The 22400-nt window shown below is 38.3% G+C and overlaps 2 protein-coding genes across 5 annotated transcripts in view; both read right to left on the bottom strand.

The window, feature by feature from the left end:
* CDC42SE2 (CDC42 small effector 2) overlaps positions 1 to 9642 on the bottom strand; it is a 205081-nt gene extending 195439 nt beyond the window's left edge. Inside the window, exon 1 of the mRNA XM_067031541.1 lies at positions 9556 to 9642. The gene's annotated coding sequence lies outside the window, so the exon portion shown is untranslated. The remainder of the gene's footprint in view (positions 1 to 9555) is intronic.
* LYRM7 (LYR motif containing 7) overlaps positions 1 to 22400 on the bottom strand; it is a 48879-nt gene that overhangs the window by 24399 nt on the left and 2080 nt on the right. For 3 of the 4 annotated variants that reach the window (XR_010840220.1, XR_010840221.1, XM_059061835.2), the window contains exons 2-4: positions 16491 to 16563; positions 14297 to 14367; positions 9556 to 9637 (exon numbers count right to left, since the gene is read on the bottom strand). Coding sequence is in view for 2 of the 4 variants with exons in the window: in XM_059061835.2 (XP_058917818.1) it covers positions 9556 to 9637; positions 14297 to 14367; positions 16491 to 16563 (226 nt within the window). In the remaining 2 variants the exon portion in view is untranslated. The remainder of the gene's footprint in view (positions 1 to 9555; positions 9638 to 14296; positions 14368 to 16490; positions 16564 to 22400) is intronic. The other variant, XM_067031540.1, reaches the window with a different exon arrangement.

Raw genomic sequence — 22400 nt, 5'->3', positions numbered from 1 at the left:
GGTGGCCCGCCGGCTCTCCTTGCTCCTCTGGCTGCTGTGGTTCCTCTGGCATCTCTGGAACCTCCATGAGCGGCCTTCCTTGTCCTCCCCGCCCTGGAGTGCAGAAGCCACAGGGCAAGGCCAGGCCAGGGGAGGGCCAGAGGCCGGCAGCAGCATCTGCAGGGTTTGGTTTCTCTGAGAGGCCAGAGGTGGGGCCTCCTGCTGTCACAGTGGGCCCTTGGCAATGTGTCCCTTTGCATGGACATGGCCAGAGCCTGGCGGGTAATGCTCTGGGCCCTGTGGTCCTGGTTTTGGTCCTGCAGGAAGCCCATAACAGCCCCTGGGGAATGCTTCCCAGGAATCCAACCGCCCTGCCTCTGTCCTGTGTCCAGGGCAGCAGGCCGGTTAGGGGCACCCCTCCATGGACACACAGCCTGGCTCACGGCACAAGTGGCCGTGAGAAAGGCCAGCATTGCCATGGCAGGCACGTTGGTCACGGCTGGACCTGGGAGACCCCGCCCACCCACACAGAGGGGCTCAGGCCAGTGCTCCCAGCCGACACGGCCACTCGCACGGGGCTCCGCATGGGATGGCAGTGGCCTCTGCGGGCGGCTTCGTCCTGAGGCCCTGGCACTTCACCGCACTATCACCCAGGAAGTGATGGAGCACAGGCGTTTGGGGTCACTGCGAGGATGTGAATCGCTGCCGTCTAGAAAGTTTCTAAAACTTGGGGATCCAAAGCTGCCCGGCCAGGCCCCCAATCCACCACCAGGAAACTGAGGCCCGAGGTTTGGGGGAAAGCAGGCAGGACACCGACCCCCGCCCTGGGCTCCTCTCCTCCCTCCAGAGGCAAGAGTCACCTGGGGAATCGCGTCTGCAGAGAACTCTGAACGTGCAGAGTGTTTCTGAGCACTAAGTTGATCACAGATGGGAAAGCCCGTGTTCCAGGGCCAGCCGGTTCCTCTCCGTGGACTCGGGACAGGACTCCTTGCCAGACCCATCCTCTACCCAGACGCTGCGGGTCTCTGCCTGCCCGACAACCCGGCGACCCCCCCAGCCGTCCCGCAGCAGGACCTTGGAGTCCAGCCCTCCCAGCCGGTCAGGGGCTGGCCTGCCCGGGAGCACACGGGAGGTTGTCTGAGCAGAAGAAACCACGCCAGTGGTGTCCTGAGACACTTTCTCACGCTGCCCTTCACCCCGGGGCCGGCCTGCGGGGCCAACACCACCCGCTGCAGGAAACCATCTTCCCAATGGTTACAGCAGCACCTCCTCCTTGGGTTAAGGAAAGTCAAGTGCACACAGCTGCCCCCGTGGCCATCCCTGCCTCAGTCCCGTACTTGCGGGCTCCCGAACTGCTGAGGCCGAGGTGTCTGAGTGGGTCTCAGGTGTCCCCAGCCCGCCTGAGGCTTCTTTCCCAAAGTGTAGCTCCGGAAGCACATCTCCGGCTCAGGGCAGGAGGAAGCAGTGGCCCCCTCCCGGTTGGCTCTATCACAGCATCTGTGTGTAGCCCAAACAGCACGTTGCTCGGGCTCCAACTCTGCACAGACACATGGTGCCTCCCTCAGGCTCTGGACGCTGTGGACACACAGGCAGGTGTGCATCTTTGCTGCATGTTCTATGCAATACCCATTTGCTTCTACTAACTGCAGTTAACTAGAAACTACATGTCTCTCTGTGAACAAAGGAAAACTGCACAGCAAGCCAGCCAGGAAGCAGGGACCCGTGGTCAGGGCGAACCGTGCTGACTGCGCCAAGCACCGGGACAGCAGAGGGAGCGTTTGAGAACACTGATCGTGCCACAGTACTTATTTATTTCTATTTAATGCTCTAGGATAAGCAACTAGGCGGTGGTCAGTTCACCAAAATTGAAGTTCAAATTATGTAAGTTTAAAATATTATAGGAAGAGATCTATATTTATACTGGAGTATGTTTACACCTCGAATATACTCAGTCTTAAGGTTTGAGGCCGATGAAAATTACAGTCAGGAAGAGGCATGCGGAGCTCCAGCGGCATCACCTCCTGTCTAAGCTGCTCTACGTCCACGCCCCAGTGGCCAAGAGCTCAGGGCAGGCCGCGGCGTCCCTCTGAAGCACCAAGTGGACAGAGGCTCACACACCCGAAGCCTGGGCCTACTCACCCACCGGCTGTCGTGAATCAAGTTGTAACGGCACACGGCCCAACCATGCATCGCGCAACACCTGTGGCTGCTTCCGTGGCTATGCCGGCGGCAGGGAGAAGATAAGTCACAGATGCCATGGCCCACGAAACCTACAGCAGTCACCGCCTGGACCTTTAGGGGAGGCTGCTGGTGCTGCCTCCACCCCTGAGGACCCAGCAGGCTCCTTCCTCTGGGAGTGTTCCCACACAAGCTGGCACACCCCGTCCCACAGTGCACGCAGGTGGGGACACCACTGTCACCTGTCCAAACGGTCAGGTTGACAATTCAGCTGTACTGTGAAGTCACCACGAGGCTAGAATGTCCTTAGAACTCTGACCCTGAGTAGCTTCCCTCCACTGACTGACTACTGAGCGCTCTGTGAAGTCCCATGGCTTGGGCGTGTGGAGAGTGTGGCTGGTGGTGGCCCCGGGCAGTCCCGGAAGGTGGTCGCCCGGCACTTTGAGATGCTTTGGTTAACTCTCTCTCTTACCCAAACCAAGCCAAACAACAAAGGAAACGCACATAACTCAAACTTAAAAGGGAGCATATGCTACTAGTTTGTACTAAGTTTTTTCAGGAAAGGGAAATAAATGTATATATAGATGGGGGGGAGCTAAAAATAGAGTTGCCATATGATCCAGCAATCCTACTGCTGGGCATATATTTGGAACTATAATATGAAAAGATACATGCACCCCTATGTTCATAGCAGCACTATTCACAATAACCAAGACACAGAAGCAACCTAAATGTTCATCAACAGATGAATGCATAAAGACGATGTGGTATAAATACACAGTGGAATACTACTCAAACACAAAAAAGAATAAAATAATGCCATTTGCAGCAACATAGATGGATCTAGAGATTATCATACTAAGTCAGAAAGACATACTATCATACTATCATACATTATCATACTAAGATTATCATACTAAGTCAGAAAGACAAATACCATATGATATCACTTACATGTGGAATCTAAAATATGACATAAATAAACTTATCTAGAAACAGAAACAGACTCACGGACATAGAGAACAGACTTGTGGTTGCCGAAGGGGAGGGCCAGTATGGGAGGGATGGACTGGGAGTTTGGGATTAGCAGATGCAAACTACTATAAATAGAAGGGATAAAATAACAAAGTCCTACTATATAGCACAGGGAACTATATTCAATATCCTGTAATAAACCATAATAGAAAAGAATATGAAAAAGAATGTATATATGTATAACTGAATCACTTTGCTGTACAGCAGAAATTAACATAACATTGTAAATCAACTACTTCAATTAAAAAAAAAATTTTTTTTAATATTGTATTGTGTATTTGAAAGACGCCAACAGTAAATCTTAAAAGTTCTCATCACAAGAAAAAAATCTGTCACTGTGTATGGTCATGGATATTAACTAAAAACTTATTGTGGTAATCATTTCACTATATACACATATATGTTGTACACATAGTGAAATGATTATATATAACCATTATGTTGTACACCTAAAACTAATACAATGTTGTATGTTAACTATTTGTCAATTTAAAAAATCTTTCAGTGGCATGGTTTGTAAGAGTGTTAAAATTATAGATGCATTTAGGATAGAAATAATTTATAGGACATTAAAATATTTAACTCTGCAGTTATAAAGTCTCTAAATATATAAAACACACAAATACAAATGAGTTTAAATAGAGAAGCATACAAAATTTTCTTTTTTTTAATTGGAGTATAGTTGCTTTACAATGTTGTTAGTTTCCACTGTACAGCAAAGTGAATCAGCTATATATATATATATATATATATATCTCCCTCCTTTTGGATTTCCTTCCCATTTAGGTCACCGCAGAGCACTGAGTAGAGTTCCCTGAGCTATAAGGTAGGTTCTCATTAGTAATCTATTTTATACATAATATCAATAGTGTATATATGTCAATCCCAATCTCCCAATTCATCCCACCCTCCCCCATCCCCCCTTGGTGTCCATACATTTGTTCTCTATGTCTGTGTCTCTACTTCTGTTTTGCAAATAGGATGATCTATACCATTTTTTCTAGATTCCACATATATGCGTTAATATGCGATATTTGTTTTTCTCTTTCTGACTTACTTCACTCTGTATGACAGTCTCTAGGTCCATCCATGTCTCTACAAATGACCCAATTTCGTTCCTTTTTATGGTTGAGTAATATTCTGTTGTATATAGGTATCACATTCTTCTTTATCCATTCCTCTGTTGATGGACATTTAGTTTGCTCAAAATTGTTTTCTTTAAGAACCTCTTCCTGACCCACCAAGTTTGGGATTTGGAGCTCTGCCTATGTGCCTGAACAGCCCCTCTACCTCTCGTGATATGGCAGCCAAAGGACTGTGACTGAACACTTTACTGTTTATCTTCTAATACGGTGCTCTAAGTTCCATAAGGACTGACCACTGTTCTATTCTTAGTGCCTAGCACAACAGGTACTGAATAAATGTTTGTTGAATCACATTAACATGCCTTAGAATACAAATTATAAAGATAGTTTAGGGCAAAGACAAATATAAAAAACCAAAGGACAGAAGTTTAAAAACACATCTGAAATAAAGAATAGCTTCCTAGAGCTTTTTTTTTTCTCTTTCAGTACTGTTCTTTATTATTTTCCAATTAAAACAAAAACAAAAAACACCTTATTTTACAATCACTTAGGTAACACAATGCAGACAAAGAATATATTTAACCTTTTTTTCTTCAGCAATATCCACTCCATAAAATATGGAGAAGACTCACAATATAGGCCTCTGATCTCAAAGAGCTCAAATTCTGGGGAGCTTGTTAAATATGCAGATATCCTCTGCTTCTCTGTATAAGCATGCTAGCCAGAAAATATGTCTTCTTAAAGCCTCTGACCTTGAAGCACATATCTCAAAAAACTTCTTCCATTCATAGGCAGAAATGTTTATCCATCATCCTCCATCTTTACTAGTTCATCATTCATCTCACCCATGTTTGTTTTAATTCTCAGCAATATAATATTGCTCTCTGGTGACTTTGAGATCCTTTGTAGGTGGCATGAATGCTAAAATGGTTGCATTGTGGTACATCAAATCTATGGTATGAGATCATTCATTTAAAACAAACAAAACAAAAAACGGCATGCTATGTGTTCTCTAAACCCTATCTAAATGGTGTGCTGCATAAAATCTTGTAAAAGGATAAGAGAAAAGAAAGAAAAGCAACTGTCCAAAGGTCCAAAGTATATTGAACCACTAGGGAGAAAAATGATGATGGAACAATAAAGGTAAACTCTGGATCAGAAAGGGTATTTTTTCCTACAATTAACAAATATTCATGACTAACTATAGATAAAATAGTGAGACAGTTCCTGCCCTCAGGGAGTTTAATAACTAGCACCAGAGAGAGAAATAAAGCACATACACACATCACAAAGATAATACCCAATGGTAAGCTGGGTAAATACTCTGAAGGGAGATTACAAGGTACCATGAGAGCATATGAAAAGGTTATCTACTTTAAAAAAAAATGTATCACACATGTTCAGAAGCATGTTCCTATTTTGTCTGTCTTACATATATGCCAGAGAGGAAGTTAAAAAAACATGGATAATGCTACTCAGAAACTAAGTAGATATATAGCCCTAAAGTCTTGAGTTTTCTTGGTACCATCTCTAATCATACATTTGGTTACTGTCTATAGAATATATGTTTGATAAAGGCCAAAACTGAAACCAGTTGACCAATATCCATATTAGAAAGAGGGCTTTGAAAATGTCAATAGTCAATGACAAACCAAGTGTAGAAAAATACTGAAATTAACTCATTGTTCTAAGTCAGTTAGTTTTTACTTTTCTACAGAAAACCTAGGAAGGCTAGAATGGACCAATGATGAGACTGATATGAATTGAAAATTATGATTAATCCAAATTCATGTACCTGTGTTCATACCAAAAATAAAAATACAAAAAAAGTAGGGAATACTTGGAAAGAAAATAGTTTTCCCAATATTTTTGAGATTTTAAAAATAAGGAGTTTTTCTCAAATGATGAAATTATTATATCTATAATAAAGAATAGTGAAATTATCTTCAAGGATAAGGAAAGCACTCTTTTTTAAAAGGAAAAAATGAGAAATTATTTAGGATAAAGAGTTCTTTCTGCTAGTCAGTATTTAATTTCCACTGTAGATATTATTTAGAAGGAAGAAAAAAAGAGATGGATTTAGAATTTATGCATACAGGTAATTACTTTTGCAGATGAAGTTTCATTTCATTATTTTCAGTTTCTATTATTTTTCATCTTGGGACTTTATCTGATCTTTTTTAGAGATACACAGTCACAACTTTATTTTCTAGCCAAGAAGAATTTTAATTCCTCTCACCTCTGTATGCCAGTACAGACATTGCTAAAATATGTGGAGGAATTTTACTTAAAGTAACTTCTTAAAACAGAGATTAAAGACTCAAATTTGTTCTATCTTAAACCCATAGGAATAAAGTAGGAAAAAGAGATCCATATATAACTTAACAGAAAGAATGAGGCCTTTATTAAGGCAATATAGCATTAGATACTAATAATCATATAAGAGTCAAAATTTTCAATCTTGTGGGAAAATTAAACTATACAGAAAACCAAAAGAAAAAAAGAAATTTAAACCAGGCTTCTGAAATGTAGCTATCAAATTTAGTTATCTGAAATAACCTAAATTTTTATTCATATAATAAAGATAATATTTTGCTGTAATTACCCATATAAAATTTTGGCTATAGTACACAGAAGCTCTAAAGATTATTATTAAGATTAAAGACAATGACTACATATTTTCAATTGAGGATTAACCATGTTTATTGCCCTTAGAAATATAACTGGATCTGATAACTTCTGATAAATACTCATGAACTAAAAATAACTTTAAAAGCCCTATAGGACATATACTACTAGATATTAAGATTTACTGTAAGGCTGTAGTAATCAAGACATTATGGTTTGTGATGCAAGGACAGAAAAACAAACTAATTGAAGAGATTATAAAGTCCAGAAACAGATGCACACATATATAGTTATTTGATTTATGATAAAGGTGACCCTACAGTGCAGCAGGGAAAGAGTGGTCTTTTCAATAAATGATGCTGGGTCAACTGAATATTCAGATGTAAAAAAATATATATTTTTTTGTTTGTTTGTTTTTTGTGGTACGCGGGCCTCTCACAGTTGTGGCCTCTCCCGTTGCGGAGCACAGGCTCTGGACGCACAGGCTCTGGACGCACAGGCTCAGTGGCCATGGCTCACGGGCCCAGCCGCTCCGCAGCATGTGGGATCTTCCCGGACCGGGGCATGAACCCGTGTCCCCTGCATCGGCAGGCGGATTCTCAACCACTGCGCCACCAGGGAAGCCCCAAAAATAAATCTTGACTCCTATCTCATACCATATACAAAAATCAACTCTAGCTGATATAAACAACCAAATGAAAAAGACCAAACAATAAAGCTTTTGGAAGAAGCATAGGATAATATCTTCATGACCTTGCTTGAGACAGGAAAAGATTTCTTAAACAAGACTCAGAAAAATATTAACCATAAAGGAAAAAAGGGATAAACTGGACTACATTAAAATTAAGACCTTCTCATCAAAAGATAAAAACAGCAAAACGAAAAAGCAAGACAAAAAGCAGAAGATTCTTATAATACATATATCCAACAAAGGATTTATATTCAGAACATACAAAGAATTTCTTCAAATCAATAATAAAAAGGCAGATAACCTCTTTAAAAAATGGGCAAAAGGCTTGAACAGCCACTTCATAAAAGAGAATATCCAAATGGCCATTAAACAACTGAAAAGATGCTAGTCCTTCATTAATCACCAGAGAAATGCAAATTAAAATCACAATGTGATACCATTACATAGCCACCAGAAACTCTAAAATTAAGAGATGCACAGTATCAAAGAGCTGGTGAGGATATAAAGCAACTGGAGTTCTCAGATACCACTGCTGCAAGTGTAACTTAGTCTAACTACTTTGGAAAGCTGGTTAGCAGTACCTATTAAAGCTGAATAAACACATACCATATGACATGGAAGTTTCACTCATACAATATTCACAGAAATGTTGCTACACACAATGATAAAGATGAATCTCACAAATATAATATTGAGAGAAAGAAGCCAGACAAAACAGAAATCCTATATGATTCCATTTACATAAAGTTCAAACACTTTATTAGGTTAAAACTGATAGTGTTAAAAGGACAGTGGTTATACTTATGGGGAGGGGCTGACAGGGAGGGACATCAGGGCATGAGGGGGCTTTTGGGAAAGTGGTAACATTTTATAACTTGATGTGGATGTTGGTTACATGATATTTCACCTGGTGAAAATTCACTGGGCTATGCTATTATAAATTGTGTACTTTTCTGTTTTTATGTATCTTTGCTGTTGTTTCTGTCCCTCACAACACTTCAGGGAATGAAAACCAAATATATGTGAAATGAGAGTCTGCTGAAGCCCCACCAGGAGTTTGGAGGTATAATGGAGGATTCTCAACTATATTACCATTTTGTATAATCCCAATTCTTCTGAATTAAAACAGTAGAATCATAGGAGAAAAGATAAAGAAATAGACATAGTCTAGGTAGGTGACAAATTATACTAGGAAAATTAAGAGTGCCAGATAAATTTTTATAAAAACAGTCACACAGGCAAACTTCCAAGATATTTCAGGTTCGGTTCCAGACCACTACAATAAAGTATCTCAATAAAGCAAATCACACCAATTTTTGGTTTCCTAGAGCATATAAGAGTTATGTTTACACTATACTATAGTCTCTTAAATGTCTAATAGCATTATGTCTAAAAAAACAATGTACATACATTAATTTAAAAATACTTTATTGCTATAATATGCTAACCATTATCTGAGCCTTCAGCAAGTCGTAGCAGTAACATCAAAGATCACTGACCCCAGATCACTATAACAAATACAGTAATAATGAAAAAGTTTGAAATACTCCAAGAATTACCAAAATGTTACACCGAGACACCAAGTGAGCAAATGCTGTTAGAAAAATGGCACCGATAGACTTGCTTGACGCAGGGTCGCCACAAACCTTCAGTTTGTGAAAAATGCATTATCTGGGAAGTGCAATAAATTGCGGTATGCATCTACTGCCTTTGTAACTGTAGTTCTGCAGTATAACCAGTGGTTAAGATTAAAAAGAAAAAATAAATAAAAGAAAAAAAAAGTCTGGTAAAACAAAGTTTCATAATTCAGCATTTTAAAATACAGCCTTATAAATGTGTACAATATATACCACATTGTCTAGCAAAATCAAGTTGTTTTAGTAATCAGCATTAAAAGCACTGTAACTGCTCAATAGTTTAAAATACACTGCAAGCAACATTTTAAAAAATATTACTTACTCAGCGTATTGTGGTCCGTGTGAATACCTTGTATAACAGATGTTCTGAGTATCAACTCAACATCAGAACCTATTTTTATTAGCTGTTAAGAAAACAAAACAGAACAAAAAATAGACTAAATCCTCTGTTTTTTCAATGGTTCACATGAATGTACTGTTTTTGAAAACTAAAGGTTTACTACAATTCTTTTTAGGCAATACTTGCCTTTAACTTTTTTTAAAAAATATATATATTGATTTATTGGCTGCATTGGGTCTTTGTTGCTGCGCGCGGGCTTTCTCTAGTTGCGGTAAGCACACAGGCTTCTCATTGCGGTGGCTTCTCTTGTGGAGCACGGGCTCTAGGAGTGCGGGCTTTAGCAGTTGTGGCTGGCAGGCTCTAGAGCGCAGGCTCAGTAGTTGTGGTGCACAGGCTTAGTTGCTCCATGGCATGTGGGACCTTCCTGGACCAGGGCTCGAACCCGTGTCCCCTACATTGGCAGGTGGATTCTTAACCACCGTGCCACCAGGGAAGCCCCTCGCCTTTAACTTTCATTTTTGTTTTTGGCCACGCTGCACGGCATGCGGAATCTTAATTCCCGACCAGGGATCAAACCCGTGCTCCCAGCAGTAGAAGCGTGGATTCCTAACCACTGTACCACCAGGGAATTCCCTTGCCTTTAACTGTTTGTAACCATTCCAAGCATACAGAAAGCTCAGACATGTGTATACTTTTACCTTTTATCTATCCATTCCATATTTTGTTCCAAAACAGATTTGCAGTATTTTCTGTTGTGATATATATTTTATAATGTGTTTTTAATGTGGATTTTGTTTTTCTGAGAGGGGCTGAATCTTTCTTTTACTGTAGAGCTGGATGTTCTGAACACTAGAAAGAGTATTGGATCAGGAGGCAGAATACTTGGACTCCAAAGCTGTGGACCTTGAGACCCTTTCAGGGGACCCATAAAGTCAAAATTATTTTCATAATACTAGAGCTGTCTGCATTGTTTGAGTTGTGAGCACAAGTAGAGTTTTCTCTTTGAAATACCATTTTTACTTTTATAGACAAAGTCTGTTTATTCAGATTTGGGTAACTGGCAGATAGGTGAAATGAGTATGTCACTTTAAGAAAACAACTGACAGTATTTAATGGCAATGATAAAATTCAAGCTTTCAAGCAAAAATCAGAATTCTGGAGAAGCTGTATCTGTCACTATAAGCTTGACAGCTTGCCAATACTTAAAGATTTTTCTAATGAGATGGATATTAAGATGTAATTTTAAAATATTACATATTGAACTATGTCAACATTTGGAAGATCTGCATTACTTGGTGAACCTACATTTTCCAAATCATCAGTGCATGATGTTACAAAACATGCATGACTAAAAGATCCATTCAAAGGGAAAGACAGATTAAAATCTGTTGGTCTACTAAATGACCAACAGATTTATATGTTATACCTATCAATATTTACCATATTAGAGAAGGGCATATTGGAGAAGAATATTCTAGGAAGAAGCAACAGCATAAATGGCCTGAGATAGGAAAGTTCTTGGTAAACTGAAGCAACCTCAAAGAAGGCACTGAGATTGGAAGAGTGAGAAGTATGTGGTAAATTGAGGCAGGAAGTTAACAGGGGTCAGATGATACAGTGTTATAGGTCATGGTAGGTAGAGACTTTAGATTTTAATTTGAATGGGATGAGGAGCCATGGGGATTGTGAGTAGAGGAGTGATGGGATACGACTTTTTTAAAAAGGCTCACTGCCTTTATAAGTATTGAGAATAGGCTGCAGGGAGTTAGGGCAGAAGCAACAAGACCCACTAGGAGGCTGCTGTAACAACCCAGTGAGAAATAATGACAGCTTGAACCAGGAAATAATAATAGGGCAAATAAGAAGTGGTTGAATTCTGGGTATATTTTGAAGGTTAAGTCAACAGGATTTGCTGCCAGATTGGATGTAAATGTGAGAGAAGGAAAGCAGTCGAAAAAGAGAGCACTGAGGGTTTTGGTCTGAGCATCAAAAGGAGGGAGCTGCCATTAATTGAAATGGAGAAGGCTGTAGGAGAGCAAAGCCTTACCTCCCGACAGAGCTGAGAAGGGGCTTAGAAGGGGAGAGAAAGCAAAACAATGTGCCTCCTCACCCACTGGAGGTGCAAAAACTGAGCTGAGTATTAGGTTTAAGGCTGGAAACAAGGCTAGATGAGAAACAAGGGATTATGGGAGATCAAAGGGGATGAGCAGGATGTGGTATGTATAAGTCCTAGGAACCACCCCTGCAAAGGATAAATACACACACCCACACACATCCATTGGTCTAACAGATAACAGAGTTCCGCACTCTATCTGAACTTTAAAGAAATTTACCACTTGTTGAGGTCTGATATCAAAGAATATTCACAATTATTTGAAAAGGCTAATATATACACCTACCCTCTTTCAACTACATATCTGCATAAGGCTGAATTTTCTTCATATAATTCAATCTAAAAAAACATACAGTGCCAGATTGAATGAGGAAGCAGGTATGAGAATTTAGCTGACTCCTATTAAGCCAGACATTAAAGAGATTTGCAAAAATATAAAATAATGCCTTTCTTCTTACTAAATTTTTTGGAAAATATAGTTATTTTTCACAAATATTGTATTTAATAGGTAATGAGCTTATTATTTTTAAATTATTTAATCAACATATATTTTAAAATTTCCTCAGTTTTAAATCCTAATATGGTAAATATTGATAGGTATAACATATAAATAGCACTTTTTGGGGTCTTCAGTTTTTCGGAAGGTAAAGTGGTCTTGATACCAAAAAGTTTGAGAACTGCTGGTCAAGAGGATGCCTACAATTCCTTTTGGTGCCAAGACTTCATGACAATACATGACAATGTAATTATCTAAAAACTACTAAGTAATATATGCAGAGTTACAGAAAGTATAAAATATACACTTGTATATAACAAATATCTAATTTCAAGAGTGCTTAATGTGGGCTTCCCTGGTGGTGCAGTGGTTGAGAATCTGCCTGCCAATGCAGGGGACATGGGTTTGAGCTCTGGTTAATGAAGATCCCACACACCGCGGAGCAACTAAGCCTGTGTGCCACAACTACTGAGCCTGTGCTCTAGAGCTCACGAGCCACAACTACTGAAGCCTGCGTGCCTACAGCTCATGCTCCGCAAAAAGAGAAGCCACCACAATGAGAAGCCCGCACACCACAATGAAGAGTAGCCCCCGCTTGCCACAACTAGAGAAAGCCCGCGCACAACCACTTTTCCAGTTTATTTAATATAAACAGACCTCAATTAAAAAATTTTTAAATCATGACTTCAAAATTTTAAAACATTTACAGGCATACCTCAGAGATATTGTGGGTTCAGTTCCAGACAACCACAATAAAACAAATATCATAATAAAGTGAGTCATACAAATTTTTTGGTTTCCAACTGCATATAAAAGTTATGTTTATAATATACAGTAGTCTATTAAGTGTACAACCACATTATGTCTAAAAAAACAATGTGCATACCTTAATTAAAAACACCTTATTACTAAAAAATGCTAACCAGCATCTGACAATGCAGGGTTGCCCCAAACCTTCAATTTGTAAAAAACACAGATTCTGCGAAGTGCAATAAAGCAAAGCACAATTAAATGAGGTATACCTGTACCATATCGTTATTAATCAGTCTACCAAATAGCAAAATAGTACAAACTTCAGTATATACTTCTTTATTAACTTCTTTATTAACTTCTTCTATATTAACTTCTTTCATGAATAAATATTACATATTCCCTGTTTGCCCTATCATACGCTTAAGTGAAATCTCCCCCTTTTTTATGTTATAGGGAAAGAAATCCTTAGGCTATCTCATTTTGTCTCATTAGTTTATCATAGATATTTACTATTTCAAAAATAGCATTTTCTCTACTAAGTAGAAAAGTATTTGTATAAAAAAATTTGTTTTCACTACGTGGGAATTCTATTAAACATGGAAGAATTTCTCTAATTTGTACCTTCCTCTTTACCAAACCAATTCTTAGAATCTTAATTAGCCTAGCAAATCATTTTTCATTTTCTTCCTAATGGTCCTTTCCCTACATTTATACAAAGTTAGATACAGGAACACCTAGGAAGCAGTGTTCCTTCCTACGACAGAGACAATGTATATATGCATATGATTTTATACAGGAAAAGAATCATTGTGCACTTTTTCAATGAACATGTACTGGGAATACTAGGGAGCTCACCGACTAGTGTTAGTAGATTGTCTTCAACTGCAGCAAGTGACTAAAATGCAAATACAGAAGGCAAAGCAAGAATAGTTCATAAACTCTGGCTGGTTAACTTCCACAGCCACGATATGAATTTTAAAAAAAATTCTGTCTAGCTGAGCTAAATGAGTAGACGTTCCCTCTGTGTAACTCTGAGTGAGCTACCACTCTCCTTAGTTTCAGTCACTTGCCTTAGATGAAGACAGCATTTCTGTGAACTTCTGGGTTGGTTCAGCTGCTCTTGCTTTGATCATGGCTACACTCATGTTCTTTTCACCAGGCAACTTGCTATCTTAAGGGTGTAAGCAGATGACCCTGAGAAGGTGAGCCAAACCAAACAAGTGAAGGTTATCTATAGTTGTGATGGCTTGCTTTAACTATCAAGTAATGATTTTTATTTCATATAATCCCTCTATTTTTATCATTTCCTCTAGTTGCTAAAATGTGAGTTTTATTGTAATTGAAAAACTTAATTACTGTACCTCTTCTATTTTCTTAGGAGAAGTTTCACTTTTATTACATTTGAATTCTTCATTTATCTTTATTCTGGCTGCTAAAAAAAGAAAAAATATGTATATAGTTATTTGCTTTTCTTTTTTTTCTTTTTTCTTTTTAAATATTTATTTATTTATTTTGGCTACACCAGATCTTAGTTGCGGCACGCAGGATCTTCACCGCGGCATGCGGGATCCTGTTGCAGCGTGTGGGATCTTTAGTCGCGGCATGTGGAATTCTTAGTTGCAGCATGCATGCAGGATCTATTTCCCCCGACCAGGGATCAAACTGGGGCCCCCTGCATTGGAAGCATGGAGTCTTACCCACTGGACAACCAGGGAAGTCCCTGCTTTTCTAACTTATAATTCCTGTCCCAATAATTTACATATTATTCATTATACTATGATACTATATGCTATATACATATATCTACTACTTCTCTAGTAGAATAAATAATTTTGCCCCATGTAAAACAAAGTATAAAAATAAGAAATTTATTTAAAAAGTCCTTGGAGAGCTTTTGACAGGCTGGCAAATTTGTAATTAAACTTAATACATATTTTTAGCACTCTAATACTTTTGTTTCCTGCTTTTTATTTCTAATTTCATTTTGAACCTCTAGCTATGAGATCCTAATAAATTCAAGTTAATACTTTGTTTTTGTAAATCTAAGGATTTGAATTAACATGCTTTTTTTAAGATGGCAAAACTCAATACATACAAGCATGTTAACCCTACCCCCCCGCCAAACACACACTTAAAATGAAGATATAGCAGCAAAGAGGATATCCAAATAATTTTGGGTACTTTGACTGACAAGTAAAGTGACTGATAAATAAAACTTTTGTTCATATACCACTGAGACTTTGGCATCACTACAGCAGCATAATTCAGTGTAACTGATAAATTGCCTTAGAGTATGCTGTGAGCATTTAATGGAACAATTCATGTATAGTGCTTAGTAAATATGCAGTATTAGCTATTCTTATAATTATTTCACTTAAAAACATTAAAAACATTTAAAAATATGTTATGCTGATGGAGATTAGCCATAAAACTTTCCTTCTATGCTCGATACATTTCAATATGTAAGGTGGGTAAGAGTTTAGGCTTTGGACCCAGAATGTTTAGGCTAAACCCCAGCTCCACCTCTTACTAAGTATGATGTGGGGCAAATCCTTTCACATTTTGTCAGTTTTCTCATCTGAAAAAATAGAAATTATGATAGTAACTACCTCACAGGGCTGTGAGAAGAATTAAATGAGGAATTTGTGTAAAGTACATATAATATGAGGCATATACTTTAATATTCAAGAAACTTTTTTTGGTAAATTACAAAAACTTGAATTCCTAGGGACAGTGGGGACACTTTACATAGGTTGCCTCTTTTTCTTAAATGGAGGTTGAATTTTTTTTTTAATTTTTATTTGGGTATAGTTGATTTATAATGTTGTGTTAGTTTCTGTTATACAGCAAAGTGAATCAGTTATACCTATACATATATCCACTCTTTTTTAGATTCTTTTCCCATATAGGTCATTAAAGAGTATTAAGAAGAGTTCCCTGTGCTATACAGTAGGTCCTTATTAGTTATCTATTTTATATATAGCGGTGTGTATATGTCAATCCCAGTATCCCAATTTATCCCTCCACCCCTCTCCCAAGGTGCCCTCTTAAAGAGGTTTAGAAACTGAGTATGACCAACAGAACCTAAGCTTTAGAGCTCTGAGTTCCAGATAAGACAGAAACCACTTTAAACAGTGAAATACTGAATTTGGAATCATTTGTGATAGATTCTCTTTCATAGCTGCTGTCACTTCTAGAAAGACACAAGGCATTAACAATATGGTAGTATCTTGTCCTAGAGGATGTGAAAATTTGATTATGTAATAGATAAATGAGTTTCATAGCTTGAACATAAGGCGAGTAATGGAGCACACTGAAATTCTGATCCTTTTTTTTCCCTGATTTTTTTATGAAAACTTGATCTTTAAAATTTTTTCTTTGTAGATACTACTCAAAGAAGAGTAAGGTAAACTCATCTTTATTTAAAAAAACATTAGGGGAGAGATCGTGAAGTCATTCCCCAAGATAGGTCTTGACCACCATACATCGTCTCTTGTATTATTAGCAGCCACCTGAAGAATAGACTTGCTCCAAAGGGGCAAAATATAAACTTACCTTCTAATGCCCTAGCATCATTTTTAAAAACTTGTTGTCTGGTCCTGTGCAGTGTTTTAAAGAGCTGTAAAACCTAAAAAGAAAATTAGAATTCAGACCTCAAAAGAACAAATTTCACACTTTACATAATTACATGGATTAAACAGTATTTATTCTCTGTTTGTTTTTTAGACTATTTTTTGAAATAGTTGGTAAAAACAGGGTTGGCCAAAATAACATTCCCTTGATTATTTATCTTTAAATTAAAAAAAAAATAGCCTTATGTGTTTACAAAAGCAATACAAAATTCTTTGAAACAAAACAATACAAGAATGGTTAAAAAGTTAATGATTCCCCCTGCCAAAACTAGTTTGCTAAGTTAACCAACTTTACCAGTCTGGTATTTGTTCTTATTTTGCTTAACCTGAGAACTTCATCTGCTCTTAAAGTCATACACACATGCACACAAACTCGTGAATATACTACATCTTAGAAGAGCCCAGAGGAAGATGTTTCAGATAATTTAGGCAGGTTTAATTGTGCTTTCTCAAAAAAGAAGTGGAATGCTGAGACTTCTGAATATTCTAAGACTGTGCTAAAAAAAACAAACAAAAAGGTATTCAATATTGTCCCCCCAATATTGCTCTTTCTTCTGTCTTCTCAATTTCAGTTATGGGAAACAATGGATTTCTCAAGACAGAAATCTCTAGGTCATTCTTTAAATCTACCTTACTCCTCACGTAGAAACTGTAGGGATGTTTCTCTAATGTTCTGTATATTCTCCATCACCCAAAACAATTTAAGTTCAGACCTCTCCCTATCTCTTGCTTAGACTACTGACAAAGATTTGTCACTCTGCCACCATTCCCTCCTTTCCCCCAGTCCATTCACCAGATAACAATACCTAAACTTTACTAAGTATATCCTGTGCGCTAGGCACTATTTTAAGTATTTTACATATACTAGAAAACCTATAAAATCAAAGGCAGATACCAAAACAGAAACAGAAAACAGGGAGCAGAAAACATAAAAATAAAGACTGACCAACCACAAAGAACCTTCTCAGAAACATAAATTATTGCAAACATGGAATAAGAACAAAAAGAAGTTACAGTAAATTTAAAAAGGAACATTCAGAAAATGCCCCCAAACTCTTGGATATCAAAAGAGTGATAACAAAGATTAAGTTGAGAAAAACTACCCTGAAAGTTGAATAAGAATTCAGAGATACAAAATAAGGAGAGAAAGATAAGAAAATTAAAGTAGTCTAGATGGACCAACAGTTATATTCACAGATCTCCAACAAGACAGAACAAAGAAAACAGCCTCCATCAAGTGCTCAACACAAAATCCATGAATAATCTTGGAGGGAAAAAAACAGTTCATGTATAAAAAATAGAAAATCAGAATGGTACCTGATTTCTAAATAGCATCACTGTGAGAAGACAATGGTATAAAATCTTCAAGTTTTGTATAAAATGTCCAGCTTAGAACACCATACATATCCAAACTATCACCTAACTGCAATGGCAAATAAACATTTTTAGAAATACAAAGTCTTTTATTTGCCATACGCCCTTTCTTGGAAAGCTATAGAAGACTGTGCTCCACCAAAATAAGGGGATGAATCACAAAATTTAAAAAATGGGAATGAGGGACACAGGTGATCCAACATAGGAGAGGCAGAGATGATGGTGAAGGACAAATATAGGTCAGCATTTGGGCAGCCAGCATAGAAAGCAACTAGTCTGGACTATAGCAAAAGGCTATATTGCTCTACAAAAGATGCTGCTAGGAAAAAACGATAGTAGTAGACATCAGTTTGGCTCAGAGTTCGGAAATAGCTATGTAGGAAAATGATAATAAAAACAAGACAGTTATTAACTTCAAGAAAAACTGGGACTTCCCTGGTGGTCCAGTGGTTAAGACTCCATGCTTCCAATGCAGGGGGCCTGGGTTCAATCCCTGGCCAGGCGGGGAACTAGATCCCACATGCCGCCACTAAGAGCCCGCATGATGAAACTAAGACTTGGTGCAGCTAAATAAATACACATTAAAAAAAAAAAAAGAAAGAAAGAAAAACTAAGACTTAGCAAAGAAAGGCAACGTAATCATATATTTATATTAGAGGGCTCAGCTGTGGACAAGTTCTATATAGTCATATTAATATCAGATGAAAAACTGCTTCACCAAAATCTGTATATTGAGAGGAATAGGGTATAAGGAGGAACTTAGTCCTCAACTTTCATAGACAAAGGTCAATAAATATCCCCAAAGAGAAAAAAAAAAATCAATAGTAGTTTAAACATGTTATTTAGAAACATGGAGGTAAATACCAGAAAAAATAAGTAAAATGATTAAAAGTGCATATATGTGGGGAGCAGGAATTGGGAGTATGTAGAAGGAAGTAGACACCTACTGGTTTCTGTGTAACACTATTTGACTTCTTAAATTTTACACATTTATCCCCTTTATAAAAACTAAAAAAAATTGTTTTAAAAAGATAAAGGGAAAGGACACTATCAAGAAAGAGAAAAGACAACCCACAGCAGGAAAGAAAATATTTATCAATCGTATATCTGATAATGGGCCACTATCTAGAATGTATAAAATACTTCTACAATTCAAATAAAAAACTAATTTAAAAATAGGCAAAGGATTTGAATAGACATTTCTCAAAAGAAGACAAACAAATGGCTATTAAGGCCATGAAACGATGCTCAACATAATTAGCCATCTGGGAAATACAAATCTAAATTTCAGTGAGGTACCACTTTATCCCAATAGGATGGTTACAGTAAAAAAAAAAAGACAGGGCTTCCCTGGTGGCGCAGTGGTTGAGAGTCCGCCTGCCGACGCAGGGGACATGGGTTCATGCCCCGGTCTGGGAAGATCCCACATGCCGCGGAGTGGCTAGGCCCGTGAGCCATGGCCACTGAGCCTGCGTGTCCGGAGCCTGTGCTCCACAACGGGAGAGGCCACAAAAGTGAGAGGACCGCGTACCACAAAAAAAAAAAAAAGAAAGAAAAGAAAAGACAGTCAATGTGTAAGATGTGAAAAAATTGAAACTCTTATACATTGTTGGTGGGAATGTAAAATCCTGCAGCTGCTTTGGAAAAGTTTAGCAGTTGTTCAAAAAATTAAACAGAGTTATCTATCATATGACCCAGCAATTCCATGCCTACGTAAACAACCAAGATGAAACCATATGTTCATATAAAAACTTGTACATGAATGTGCATACTAGCGTTATACAAAACAGTCAAAAGGTAGAAATAACCCAAATGTCTACCAAGTCAGGAATAGATAAATAAAATGTGGTGTATCTATATTGTTATGGCTTGAATTGTGTGTCCCCTCAAAAAACATGTTTAAGTCCTAATCCTCAGTACATGTAAATGTGACCTTAGTTTGGAAGTAGGGTCTTCACAGCTATAACTGAGTTAAAATGAATCATTAGAGTAGGCCCTAAACCAATATGACTAGTATCCTTAAAAGAAGAGGATAATGCCAGGTGAAGAAAGAAACACAAAGGTGTAAGACCACCATGTGAAGATGAAGGCAGAGATCGGAGTGATGCAACAGCAAGCCAAGGAACACTAAAGATTGATGGCCACCATCAGAATTTAGGATGAAGTAAAGATTCTGCCCAGGGCTTCCCTGGTGGCGCAGTGGTTGAGAGTCCGCCTGCCAATGCAGGAGACACGGGTTCGTGCCCTGGTCCGGGAAGATCCCACATGCCGCGGAGCGGCTGAGCCCGTGAGCCATGGCCGCTGGGCCTGTGCGTTCGGAGCCTGTGCTCCGCAACGGGAGAGGCCACAACAGTGAGAGACCCGCAAACCGCAAAAAAAAAAAAAAGATTCTGCCCAGAGTTTCAGAGGGAGTATGGCTCTGCTGTCACCTTGATTTCAGACTTCTAGCCTCCAGAACTGTCAGACAATAAATTTCTGTTGTTTTAAGCCGCCCAATTTGTGGTCATTTGTTACAGCAGCCATAGGAAACTAATATAGATTTTACTACTGGGAAGTGGGACGTTGCTGTAACAAACATCTAAAAATGTGAAATTGGCTTTGGAATTGAGTAATGTGTAGAGACTGGAAAAATTTTGCGATGTTTGATAGTAAAAGCCAAGATTGTCTTGAAAAGATTGTTGGTAGAAATAGGGACATTAAAGGTGGCCGAATATCATAGAAACCCAGGGAGTTTAATATTACAAGAGCGGTGGAAGAGGTTGCATGGGATTAAGAAAAAAGTGAGAAGTAAGTAAGCCTAATTGTTTTACATGCTATTCAGGGAAAAAACAAAGTGATTCCATTAGTACAACAACCAGTATCCCTACTTTAAGAATTAGTATTAAGAAAAAGAAAATGGCATCATTACTGCCTTAGAGCTAGTATCACCTTGGAGTTAATAAACTTTTACTAAAATGTAGACAGCTAGGTCATAGACTGTCTTCTCTTCCGAATTTACTTATATTGATTGGACAAATTCTGGCAGTATATATGGAAAGTCAAATTACTTAGCCTTTTTGCCTCAATTTTCTTAATTAATGGGCTAATTTTAAGGGTGGATGATATAATTTCTGTACTAGGTTTCACTTTAGCTGGTTAGTACTTTTCTGTCTCTTCTAAGTCTGGGTTATATGTCCCTCTTGAGTACATCCACAGCAGTGGGCACTTATTACAATTACTTGCTGTGTCCCAAACTTCCTGAAAGGCTTCTCGATCATCTTTGTATCTTCCACATGGTACAGGTGTCTTCTACACATGGCAGTTCTCACCAAAAGTGTTTTTGGAATGAATTCTATTTAATTTCATTTGTATTGAAGTTTTCCAAGCAACTTCCCTCTTCAAGGATGGTCCATATGATATTTCTTCTTCATAGAATACTCTTTTCTCTATTCTCCTAGCTAGTTTCTAACAAAACTTCAGGTCTCAACTCATACTTTTATGAGGGATTTTTTTTTTTTTTTTTGCATCCCTCCACACAGGTTAAATCTGAGTTATGTGCTCACAAAACACACTGTATTTTCAACAGAAATATATATCAGGGAACTCCCCTGGCGGTGCAGTGGTTAAGAATCCACCTGCCAATGCAGGGGACACAGGTTCGAGCCCTGGTCCAGGAAGATCCCACGTGTCATGGAGCAGCTATACCCGCACACCACAACTACTGAAGCTGATATGCTCTAGAGCCCGTGCTCCGCAACAAGAGAAGCCACTGCAATAAGAAGCCCGCACACCGCAATGAAGAGTAGGCCCCGCTCGCCACAACTAGAGAAATCCTGCGTGCGGCAACAAAGACCCAACACAGCCAAAAATAAAGAAAATAAAAGATAAAAAAAAAAAGAAATATAGATCAATGGAACAGGATAGAAAGCCCAGAGATAAACCCACGCACTTATGGTCAACTAATCTATGACAAAGGAGGCAAGGACATACAATGGAGAAAAGACAGTTTCTTCAATAAGTGGTGCTGGGAAAACTGGACAGCTACATGTAAAAGAATGAAATTAGAACACTACCTAACACCATACACAAAAATAAACTCAAAATGGATTAAAGACCTAAATGTAAGACCGAACACTATAAAACTCTTAGAGGAAAACACAGGAAGAACACTCTTTGACATAAATCACAGCAAGATCTTTTTTGACCGACCTCCTAGAGTAATGGAAATAAAAACAAAAGTAAACAAATGGGACCTAATGAAACTTCAAAGCTTTTGCACAGCAAAGGAAACTATAAACAAGACAAAAAGACAACCCTCAGAATGGGAGAAAATATTTGCAAACGAATCAACGGACAAAGGATTAATATCCAAAATATATAAACAGCTCATGCAGCTCAATATTAAAAAAACAAACAACCCAGTCAATAGATGGGCAGAAGACCTAAATAGACATTTCTCTAAAGAAGACATACAGATGGC

Source organism: Kogia breviceps, chromosome 4 (genome assembly GCF_026419965.1).
Source record: "Kogia breviceps isolate mKogBre1 chromosome 4, mKogBre1 haplotype 1, whole genome shotgun sequence".
Lineage (NCBI taxonomy): Eukaryota > Metazoa > Chordata > Mammalia > Artiodactyla > Physeteridae > Kogia > Kogia breviceps.
Note: the sequence above shows the minus strand (reverse complement) of the source record. Positions and strands in the feature narration are given on the sequence as shown.